This window comes from Dipteris shenzhenensis, chromosome 32 (assembly GCF_047967505.1).
Source record: "Dipteris shenzhenensis isolate YYH24624 ecotype China chromosome 32, Dip_SZ_1.0, whole genome shotgun sequence".
Classification (NCBI taxonomy): domain Eukaryota; kingdom Viridiplantae; phylum Streptophyta; class Polypodiopsida; order Gleicheniales; family Dipteridaceae; genus Dipteris; species Dipteris shenzhenensis.
Genome location: NC_141627.1, coordinates 37,943,470 through 37,956,041, shown reverse-complemented (window position 1 = coordinate 37,956,041; position 12,572 = coordinate 37,943,470). Strand labels below are relative to the sequence as shown.

The window sequence follows — 12,572 nt, the reverse complement described above, 5'->3', positions numbered from 1 at the left end:
CAATGATTCGTGTTCTCCAAAGCGAATGAAAACTGAGAAAGGCATGATTCAAATGCTAGAGCCAACACCAACCAAAGAACAAGAGAAAATCTAGCTACACAAAGGGTCCGGAAGCAGGGAGGCAAAAGAAGAAATGGCATAGATGTGTTGGAGACCGAAGAGAATGGAGCAAAGAGAAGTGTTGAAAGAGCCACTGAGAGGGATTATGGGAGAGAAGAGAAGAAGCAAGTTTGTCTCTGTAAGTGTCAAATGCAAATGGATGTCACTATTAGCATCCAAGGTGGTCGTTTAACTGCAAGTCTTTATTGAACAAGATGTGTTTATTTGTTTAGAATAATGGTAATCTTTGAACAAGATGCCTTCATGCATATAGTAACTTGAATGACGCCTCCATGCATTTCATTTAGTAAGGGTGTACATTTAATATAAATGAATAAAAAGAGAAGTAACTTTCAAATTTATATAATTGAAAGATTAAAATATCAAGAAAAAAATTAAAGATTTATAATTACTATATTTTACTAGTAATAGTTAGAATGAGTAGTATCTTCAAATCCATATCTAAAATGAAAACTATCAAAACGTGTTAGTTTACTTCACATTTGCATGAACGAGCAATATTACTATTTCCATCATAAGTCATTACAAGGTGTTCTCCTCACTATTACAAGGGTTATGCAGTTTCTGGCGTTACCCATACCCACGTCTTCTCCTACCGTCTAATAATGACCAGGCCTGCAAAATCTGATAAAATCATTTCTCTAAAGGCTAGGCCTGCCATTGACTGAGCGTTGGGCAGGGTGACAGGTCCATTGGAATTCGAGTGCAGTAAATGCTGATGAAATTGATGGAAAACATTGGCTCATAAAAGAAGAGGAAGATCTCAAGAAGCACGCTCCAGCATCCACATTCTAGAGTCTAGTTGGTAGCTGGTTGATAATGGAAACATAAACCCGTAAGGCCACTCCACTCAATTGCTCCTTTTCGAGGAGAGCCATTCCTTGTTTGAACGGCACGAAAAGGAGTCGACGATTCTTTCACAGAGGCTAAACTTTCTATCCAACGATCATTTTCGGGGCATCACGTTCTTCGGCGAAGTTGGACCTCAAGATGCCCATCCGTGATCAATCACGAACAAGATCATACGTGATATTTCGAAGCGATAGTTAGGAAACCGATGCGAATCCTTTGATATTCTTTCGAAGTGATATAGCCCTAGGAATCTCGCACTTTCCTCGTCCAGCATGCTATGCTTTGAATGGACGGGGCACGCGCCCTCGAAGCAGACGCGAGGCTTCCTTCGCCTTCTTCAATAGCCGCTCAACCACTCCACTTCGCCTTCTTCAATAGCCGCTCAGCCACTCCACTTCCGCCAACGAATGGCTCGTCCACCACGCGCCTGAACCTTTGCTTTCGATTGACGGAACGACCGTCGTTTACTCCGTCGTCTTCCTCATCATCGGCTTCTACTTCCTCATTAATTGGAGCCCCATCACCCTCGATCAATTGGAGCCCCAACTCCCCTTCCTTAAACCCCTCGTCTCTCACCCCCTCATCCGTTCCCTCCTCCAAGCTTACCTCCCCCAGCTCGCCTTCCTTGCCCTCCTCCCTTGGCTCCTCCTTCGCCTCTCCCATGCCCAGGGATTGCCCTCCCTCTCCGATATCCATCGCTCTGCTTTCAGTCTTCCTCGGCGTCACCATCGCTACCACCCTCCTTTCCATCCTCCGTGCCCTCATCGCCCACCCCCCCTCCATCGTCAACCTCCTCGCTTCCTTCTTCATCACCTACGTCGCACTCAGGTATTATTTTATGCACCACTCTACTCCCATCATCGATGCCGATCGATGATCACTCACCTTCCCCAAAATCCACCTTGTCCCCTCATCCATCCAAGCAATTCCATTGCTCACCTTGGATTCTTCCCTGGACAACTCTACTCTGCCTTTTCATAACGTCGCCTGGCTGCCTGTACTCTTCTGCTGGACGCTGTTGCTTTTGCTCCATGCTTGTTGGTGGACAACCTCAAGATCTTGTTGTGTAGGACGAAGATCCTGTCCCAGGCGGCCAGGACCCCCCCCCCGCCCCCCCCCCACTATGGTCATGAGCCATGACACATACTGCAGCTCTCGTCATGAGAGTTGTGCAACGTGAACCCCTGACATGGCTCGGCCTCAGCGGTCGCAAAAGCTTTGTTGTATTAAGCGGCACCTACTGGGTCTTTGTGGTAATGGTACGCACGCAAGTCTAGTGTAGTTCTTCCATGCCCTTCAAAACATGTATCGCGATGATCAGCGCAGCCTCGCAGGTATTGAATGCTGCTCGCAATGCTTTGCCTGGATTTCAGTTTACGACCTACTGAAAAATGCAGCGAGAGTACTCATTCTTTGCATACTTAGGAAGGCATACCTACTTCTTACTTACATCAATTAGTAAAGCAAGAAGAAGCAAAAGAGTGCTTCTGGGTGTTCGCCCATTCACCTAGACCCTGGCCTACAATACCGCAATCGAATTGAACGTTCCCAGAAGATAGAAAACACATGAATACAATTCGTTCCACGAAAAACCACCGGCCTCCTTCTTCATCACCTACGTCGCACTCAGGTATTATTTTATGGATCCCCTCTCCGGCTTTGCTCCCAGGCCATAGTTCCAAAGTTTCAACGTGCTCATCATCTACTCCTCACTCGGCCCATAGCTAGAGCCTACAACACAGCTAGCTTTCACCGTTCATGAATCAGCAGCACCTCCAAAAAATACAAGAACTCGACGCCAAAACCATATGTTTTTGAAAACTGCTTTCGCGCTATACCATATGTTTTTGGTAAGCACTCTGACATCTATTGAATGTATAGTTTCTATGTGATAGCATTTCGCGTGCCAGGACTACAGCCAAGTTGAAGCACATCCCTACTGTATTTTGCGCGACCAAATTCGGCTAAGCTTTCTCTGCACGGTCGAAATCGTATTAGATTTCTCTGCAATTTTTTAAGGCTTAGGTTGAGAGGCGGAGAGAGAGAATCCCTCTCTCTTTCTCCAGCATAGACCGAATCCCTGGTCATCTATAGAGCCGAAGGATCCATAGACGACTAGGGATGTCACTCTTGCGCTGGTCTCTCTGTGGAAGGATGTCGCTCTTGCGCTGGTCTCTCTGTGGAAGGCACCGAACAATTCCTGATCTCTCTGTGGTCTCTTGCGCTGGTCTCTCCTAGACACCGAAGAGCGGGAGTCGACAAAAACTCTCGAGCAAGTTATTGTAAAGCAATCAGTTCGAGCATGGTTCCTCGCGACTGCAAGCTACTTTCAAGCAATATACAATTGTTCTTTGCTAGATCCTCACTTCTCGCGTGCTGTGCAAAACACTCTCTCTCGCTCGCTTGACTCTTTCTGTGCCATAAGTCTCTTTTTGCTGCCGTCGGCGTACCTTCTTGCCCTCTCTTGGATGTGGTGGCAGTTGGACTGCCTGGGGCAGCAAAAGAGGCTTTAACGCGCTGCCTCTTTTGCTGCCCCAGGCAGTCCAACTGCCACCATAGCATTTGAAGTGTGGGAAGTGTGGGAAGGCATACACACCATAGCCTGGGGCAGAAAAAGAGGCAGTGCATTAACGCGCTGCCTCTTTTGCTACCCTAGGCTATTTAACGCGCTGTCTCTTTTGCTGCCCCAGGCTATGGGATGTACGCCTTTCTGTATAGTCTAATTAGTCTGCATTTTGGCATCAAATTTTATCTCCTCGGGCTCTTCACGGCTTTTGCTTGCTCCATTTTGTTTCGTTACTCCATTTTGCTTGCATTGCTCGGTGGTTGTTGCTTAGGACTCGATGGTGTTCACAGGTTTTTTGTTGACTTGGTTGTGTAGCAGCCCGAGGTATCATTTCATTTTATAGGACTTGCCATCAAAAATTTGTGCCCATATTCTACAAACCATATATATGAGGCATGTATGTGGTTGCTAGAGTTACCCAGAGTCATGCAAGGGAGGGGAACTTGGACTGTGGAGGGCAAGAAAAGAGGCAGCGCGTTAATGCGCTGCCTCTTTTGTTGCCCCAGGTAGTCCAAGACCCTCTCCCATGTGAGTCATTCAAGTGATATTCAACTCTTGAACGGATGAAAGAAGTTCACAAAACAAATGAGCGAGTGCAAGTCCAATGTTCAAGTGTAGAGATAAGAGGAAAATTTTTAGAAAACCTTGTAGACCATCGGCATCTAGCTAGCATTTCGAAGACAGTCCTATTTATGCTCTAGAATTGCATGAGAGACCAAAAGAGATAGCGCGTTAACGCATTGCCTATTTTGGTCCCTTGGGCAGTCCAATAGTCCCCTCCTTGCATAGCGATCAAAAGACCATGTGACCTATCCCTCCAAGAGTCCAATAGCATTCCAAAGACCATAAGACTTGTATACCAAAGCATACTTGGAGACAAAATATGAAATAGTCGAAGCAACCTCTTGTGAGTATTGATACATGGAGGATTGAGTAGAAAAGCCTTGCTGAAAAGCGTTCATGAGAGATAGCTTGAGATGCCAAAAAGGACAGCACGTTAACGCGCTGTCCTTTTTCGCTTCTTAAGGTGTCTTTTCATGAGGGTAAGGGGTAGGCATAGAAGTGCATATTTGCCATTGCAATTCCATATATCTAAGTGTATAGATACCACTGCAAGTTGATATACTATGTGCATTGGAGATGAAACTTTTTCTTTTAGGACACAAGTGGGTGAATGTTCCCTAAACTGGATATCAATTGCATTGGTAGATACATGTATTTTTGTCTAGATATGTAAAATGATATTTATTCATAAGTGCGAGTTTACACACCTTTGCATTCATATATGTCAGCAGTTTGAGATATTTGTTTGAAGCTTTTTCCTTATGAGGTGTACACACTTCATTATATGTTTGGGGCTTTGCCCTCGTGATATGTATTGCATATGTTTTCATAAACAAACCCTTTATCATATATATATGTGAAAAAGCTCTCATGTTTTTTTGAGCATATGGAAAGATTTGAGAAGACCTTTGAACCTGCCGTAGGTTATACTCTATCTGTTGTTACATGTTGTTTCTTGTTTTTAGTTTTGGTTTTTATTGAAAAGGTTTTGAGAAATTGGAAAAATGCCTTGTTTTTTGTCTTTTCAGGATGACAGGAAAAAAAGGCAGAAAAGTTCAAGTGGCACATTCTACAAAGGTGACAAGAGGAACAAAAGTAGATCACAATGTTGAATCATCAGTAGGTGGAACCAAAGAGCAAGAAAGTGTGGTGGGTCTAGAGGTTGAAGTATCATCAACTCAAAGAGATGAAGGTCCAAGAGTGGAGGAGGATGAGTTGGATGATAGTGAAGTTCAGGTGGAAGGAGGAGGTGATGTGATTGGCAAATGTAGGATGCTTGATTCAAACCAGTGTCCTCGCATTCCCTTGTGTAGGTTGATACCTTATGCAAGAGTGAGAGGACTTCGTGATGATGTATCTTCACTCAAAAGTACATATCAAGTGGAGGGCTATCTCCCGGAGAAAGGGTCTTTCATTGTATCTGTCTGCAAGAGTGATGGAGGGGAGATAGTTGTGACAGATGATATGAGGAAGAGTTGGTCTCCCACCTGGAGAGAGGTGGATGAGGAGTTTGAGAAAGATGTGATGTCTAACACTGACTTTCATTTTATGTCGCAAAAGATGTTATTTGTTTGGGAGGGCAATCATAGGACCACTGCATGGATGAGTGTTATGAAGGAAATCTTTCCTACAAACAAGAAAAGACATGTACGAGTGGTATGCACAATAATTAACCCAAGGAAAATTAGTGAGATTGCTCTCTTGGCAAGGCTACAACGAATGAATTCGTAAGTACATGGACTCTTTGAATCTTCTCCACATTTGTGTTTTATGCTACTTTGAAGTTTGCATTTATTGATTGGGTTGTGTACTTTACTGTTTGTTTTCTAGCATGAATGAACATGCCATTATCAAACCCAGTCTAAGGGACATACTCATAAATGCACACAACATTTGTGAGTGTGACTCTATGGTGTTTATGAAAACATTGTCTTTGAGTGAGATCAAATCAATAGAGAATTGGAGGGCTCAAGAGAGTAAAGGGAAGAAGCCATGGTTTCCATTGACAAGAGGTTATCTGGCAAGGCTTGTCTTCTAGGTAGAATGTTGCATTTGTATTGATGCTTACTTCTTTATCACTCCTTTGCTTTCTCTAATTGGAACTTATGTATGTAGGTTGAGTACAATACAGAGCTTAAAAAAGCAATGGACAAAATATCTACAAAGCTACCTTTAGATCAAAGGGGAGAGGCAGAAGGAAAGCAGCGTACCATAATTCAAAAGAGAATTGCTGATAGGATGGGAAAGGTGTGAATTGAATTTTCTATACTTTGTTGCATTTATTTTGAACTTAAGTGACTGACATGTCATCTTTGGATAGGTGTTGAATTGTATAGATCCTGGTCTTGGAGAGGCTTGGTTGGAAAAGTTGTTTGCCTTGCGCTTTGATGGTGTGGACTCTTCCGTGACATTGGAGAAGCTCCAACTCATTGCAAAGTCTGATTTGAGATTAGAAAAAAAAAATATTTTTCTTTCTTTGTTAGAAGCCACTAAACCTATGCGAGACATGTACTTCATGCCTGTGGGCGACCTTGAGTACAGAGGGTGTGTTTCTTCTACCAATACAAATCATCTTTCATGGTGTTTGTTTCTTTCTTGCTAATAACATGACTCTTATTTTTTTATTATAAAATTGCGTCAACTTTTACTGTTTAGGTGGATTAGTAGAGAGATATTTTTGGAGAAGGTGGAGAGACAATCACTGAAAGTGCTTGAAGATTTGAGGGTGATCACAACAATGGGCATGCCTTTGGATACCCCTACGGATTACACATTGCAGCAATACATGGAGGATATAAAACTGGAGGGGAGAAAACATATGTTTGTGGTGCTAAGATCAATGGAAACAAAGATGGAGAGCAAGGGTGGAAAAAAAGGAGATGGACTATCTGAGTTGGACATGGCTGCCCATAGGGTGGTTTATAGGTATGTTGTCAATTCATTCAAAGGTTCATTTTTCATTTGTCTATTTTTGTGCTATTAATTCATGTAATTACACAATCATTGATGGTTGTTCCACTTGATTTTTTGACCTTTTGATGGTTTGGGACATCCAATTTTTTTGTGTTTCTTGGTTGATAGATATCTCTCCCACTTGGCAATAGAGAAAAGGATCTCTGACATTCCAAATTTGTGCAAGAGTTGGGTGGAGATTGGTCATGCTGCATGCATGTATCCACCTGGCATGCACCGTCTCTCTCAATGGGAATTAGCACATTGTCCCTGGTGGATAGATTTTCCTAAAGGACAAGTACTGGTGCAAGAAAGAGACTTGTACAATACTTATGCTTCACAAAAAGCCAATGAAGCAAGTAAGGACAAAGTGGAGGGAAGCTCAAGGAGAGATAAGAAAGAGAAAGAGAAACAAGAACATCCTACAGAAAAAGGTAAGGAAGATACAATATGATTGTTTGTTGATGTTGTCTTCAATTTGTTTTGACATTGCATTAATAAGTTTATGATTGTTCTCTTTCTAGATGAGGGACCATCTAGTCCTATGCGGCATGAAATGGATCACATAGAGAGTGCAAGTAAGGGTGTTGTTGTGTTCTGCATATGTAGTTGTTCCTTTAACACTAGTTTTACTTGTAATTAATTTGCTTTTGCATATAGGTGGAGAATCAATCTCGGGACTTGTGAAGCAATACATGTTCCATCGATCACAGTCACCTGACATTTCCTTGGCCCATGGCATCACACCTTTGTTTGCTTGTATAGTTGAAGATTACATTGCAATGGGCAAAGACTTTGCTGACTCTAAAAGAAATGATAAGTATGCTATTTTGCATGAGTTTTTTATTACAGTGGCTAGTCGAGATCAGGACTACAAGAGGATGGGTAAGAAGGTGAAGTGGGCTTCAGATTTTATATTGCTCGATTTTCCATCTGGCTATCCACTTGATGAGAGAGGATCCACTCCTACTTGGAATGTCTTGCTCGAGGACGATGTGCGGCATGGGCTTGCAGTTGCATCAGCTTCTTTGTCTGATAGTGGTTGGTTGGCATGCATATGTCCTTTGGCAGGTAAGGCACAATACCACAATTGACATTTCACATTTTTTGTTTCCATTCTACTAGTTTTAAATAAAATTAATTGCTTGTAGGACAATGTATTGGTTGGATGGAATGGTTTGCATATGTCCAGGGCTTGGAGGTTGTCAGATGTGTGATCATTCATGACAAGTTTCCATATGGATTTTGTAGAGAACATGATAAACGTGTTAAGGTAAGCTACCATTCCATGCATTCTATGTTTGCATTCCATGATAAAAGTGTCTTTGTCAAATGTCTCCTCGTTAGTCCTATGCATGCTATGTTTGGAAGGATAAGTCCTATGCATGCTATCTTTGCCATCTTTCATGCTATAATGCTTGCTAGTTGAAGTCAATATATTATACATGTTTTTCTCCATGTGGTTTCCAGATGCAATCTTCAGTATTAGCTTCAATACATAGAGCAAAGAAGAATCCAATAGTTTTTTGGGAGGAGAGCTTTCCACTTTTCCAACAGCTTTTGATTGATCCACGTGAAGATGTCTGGACTCATTACATACCTCTCTCTGCAAGGACAATCGTGCCGATGTCTTCTCAGCTAGCACGAGGTGGACTAGAGAGGAGTAGTTTTTTTGTAGGTTGCATTATGTCTCTTCTCTGTGTTCCTGGAGGGCTGGTTCTAGAGATGGGTTGTGGTACAGCCCCTCTTATGCGTGCTTGTCAGGCCATTGGCAGGCCTTGTTTTTCATTTGATTCAGACAACAGTATTATGGCTAGCATTGTTGAGCCACTTGTGGCAGATCATTCTGGAAAACGGATCAGGTTAGAGCATGATGGAGAGGGGGAAGAAGAGAGAGTGGAACCTGTCACAAACCCCTTTGATGAGTAGTATGCTACTGGCCTGAGTTTTTTTGTTATATATTTTGAATGCTAAAATTGAGGACTTTGAAAGTGTTATTTAGCATCTTTATAATATGGTAGATAGTGAACATTTACGGGTGCCTTTGAATCAAGAAAGTACAAATTTTGATGCTTTGGATAGTGTTTGTAAGGCCTTGATCTAGCAATTGATTTTTTTGCTTCTTGTTGGTAGCGAATTGTCTTTTGTATAACACATAAGGATGGCAAGACTTTCTTCTTGTTGGAAATTATTTTCATTGTTCCACTTTGACTTACTTTCCTTTGAAATGTATGTTTTGTTGTAGTTTGTTGCCATGCTATGTAGAAAAAATGGCAAGATTCATGACAGCCGACAAGAGATATGATGAGTGGCAATTAGATAAACCACATGCGCGCAACTACTTTCTTGATGATGAATGTCAGGGGGATTAGAACATGGTTTAAAACACCATTTTGTTCATAGACTGATAATTGTTGTGGTGAACCATGGATACATTTGGAAAGTTTTGGTCTAGTGCATTTTGCGGGTGAAGTGGTATTTCAATAGTCATCTATGTTATGAGTTTGGTAATTAGTTTATGTTCTCTTCAAGTGAAAGATAGGGTGGATTGTAAGTCTGATTATTGGTATGCTTATTATGACAACATCTTGCTATAGTAAGTTCGGTTTCAAATTTGTTCTCATCGGAGGAATTGTAAAAAAACTCGCTCGCTTCATTGGGCCTGCTCGCTTTTTCTCGCTCGCTCTATTGACTACCTCCATTTGTACAAGAGACATTATGAATATATACATTTATATACTTACCCTGTCTGGATGTGGATCTGCAAAGTAAGTATCTAGAAAATTCTTGGCAAGGATCATTGTCCTCCACCCACATGAGTGGGCATCATACTGTTGTGGCACTTGCACAAACTTAGCAACCTTAAAATATGGTTTATAATTGAGGAGGCCAAAAACATCAATGAACGTCCAAAAATGTCCTTACCTTTAAGTAAAAAATCTGAACACTATCTAGTAGGTCCACATTTGGAGGATAATGATCCAAGATATCCAATAACCTTTTTAGGCCTCTACAAGATAAAATCCTATTGTTAACAATGGTGAAGTAACAACTCAGAGCTTTATTTATATAGAACTATATTAAAGAAAGGAAATATACAGATCAAGCTCCTTGTGTTCCATAGAGAGAATTCATATGAAAGTCTTATTTTTGTTGAAGATCAATACACACTAGGCTCCAATGGTTGTTGTTGTTTGCAAAAAAAAGACAGATACATCAGTCAACATTACAATAACAAATGATAGAAGAAATGAAGTAAAATGTATCATTCACTTACTTAGAGTGATAAGGTAAGAGAATGAAAGTGATCAAGGTGAATTGCTCTCTAAACCCTGCTCTATACATGCTGTAAAAATATTTTTATCAGTGCATTGTATGAGAAAATCAGCCCATATGATCAACTAATCAAGAAACTCAACCCATATTCATCACCTAAGCATGAACAATTACTTGCAAACAAAGAAAAGAATTGTATCAATCATGCACTCTCTTTGTGACCTCATAGCTCACAAGCAGTCTTGGGTCTTGGGTTAGTGTTATATCTCTCACTGAAGTGGCATCTTGAAACTTGAGGATAATATTTGATCCCAACTAAGTTATTTCTAAGGTCCCTTAGGGCAATCTTGGATGAATTGCCTGTTGTAAGCATCCCTTTGCTCTATCATGGCGTGCTCATAAGCAGCCTTGCCCCTTGTGTCCTTGCTATGCATTACCTCCTCTATATGTATCCCTTCATCCTTTGGTTTCCTTATTGGTGGCACAAATAGAATATCCCTCATTTTTAAGTCCACCCAATCACAAGGATGAAGGAGTTTGTCATGTCTATAATGAACTCTCTTAATTGTCTCAAAATCCCTTACCATCAAGGTGACCCTTTGACAATCATGCTATCCTGGAAGAATTCTACAATCAAGATGACCTTATGAGTATGAGTATGAGTAGAAAAAATCATGCTATCCTAGAAGAATTCTATCATCCAATCTTTAGCTAACTCTTGGAGGGCAAACATTGTAGACCTATGCCATCTATAACCTAATTGATTCTCATCATAGATCTCCCCTTGCAAGACTTTGAAAGAGAGCCTTTGGTATTGCATATCCCATGGTCTTTTGTGCCTTCCTTATCTCCATAAGCCCCGACACCTTTTGGGAAGACCTCCTCTTGTTTGCCTGTTTGAGGATATGCATGGACTTCCCTTTCCTCTTATGAGATCCTTTGACACTGGCACTAGTAGCAAGGGCAGTGATAGCTTGAGCAATGGGAGGCCCCTTACCAACCACCCTGGATATTTGCTTTGTCCTTGCCATGATAGTCTTCCAGCCTGCAAGCAAGAGCTTCATTAGAGAAGTAGTCCCTATTGGACCTGTAGAGGAAGAAGAGCAAGAAAAAACATGCAACAAGAACATATGCAAAAATGTGCTTAAGAAAGCAATTTGGTGGGTTGGAAATTGTCCAACAGTCCAAATTGCTTTCTTAAGCCCATTATTGAAAAACTATCCCAAACAACCTATTTGTCTCTCACATTCCACTAAATTGATCAGAATTCCAAAACAGTTGAAAGATAACACAACTAGCAATGTAGAAAATCAAAAGTAGACCCTATTGGCCCTGTAGAGGAAGAAGAGCAAGACAAAAAATGGAACAAGAACATATGCAAAAATGTGCTTAAGAAAGCGATTTGGAGGGTTGGGAATTCTCCAATAGGCCAAATCACTTTCTTAAGCACATTCCTGAAAGACTATCCCACACAATCTGTTTGTCTCTCATATTCCACTAAATTGATCAAAAGTCCAACACAGCTGAAAGATAACACAACCATCAATGTAGAAAATCAAAAGTAGTCCCTGTTGGCCATGTAGAGGAAGGAGAATAAGACAAAAATTGCAAATAGAAACATATGCAAAAGTGTGCTTAAGAAAGAGATTTGGAGGGTTGGGAGTTGTCCAACATGTCAAATTGCTTTCTTAAGCACATTAATGAAATTATATCCCACACAATCTATTTATCTCTCACATTCCACTAAATTGATAAGAGGGCCAACACAGCTAAGAGATGACACAACCACCAATGCAAAAAATCAATAGTATCGAAGCTTATTTCAAAACATTGATTAACACAATCATAAATGCTTCCAACATAAGAAATTGATGCCCCTAATTCAACACAAAGTATCCTCATAACACACTTTATACATGTGCCTAAGAAAGCAATTCTAAGGTTTGGGAGGATGCCTAACATCCCAAATCACTTTCTTGAGCACATTAGACCTATTACTCCAGATTTTCACCTAGTGCTTCAATTGCCAACTACCTTTTAGGAGCCTAAAGAGAATAGTACCACCAAAATTCCAAATGAAAAAGCAACTAATTCTCCTACTTCAAAACAAACTACCCTTGGAACAAACTTCATACATGTGTCCAAGAAAGAGATTTTTAAAGTTAAGGGGATGCCCAAGATCCCAAATCTCTTTCTTGAGCACACTAGAGCTATGTCTTTAAATTTTCACAAATTGTTGCAA

General features: G+C 41.1%; 1 protein-coding gene across 1 annotated transcript; it reads left to right on the top strand.

The window, feature by feature from the left end:
* The first annotated feature begins 1,258 nt into the window (after positions 1 to 1,258).
* LOC147880707 (uncharacterized) lies at positions 1,259 to 5,420 on the top strand. The gene is made up of 3 exons (XM_087370658.1): positions 1,259 to 1,800; positions 5,131 to 5,351; positions 5,416 to 5,420. The coding sequence occupies exons 1-3, from the start codon at positions 1,259 to 1,261 to the stop codon at positions 5,418 to 5,420; spliced, it is 768 nt and encodes a 255-aa protein (XP_087226784.1).
* Positions 5,421 to 12,572: the final 7,152 nt, after the last annotated feature.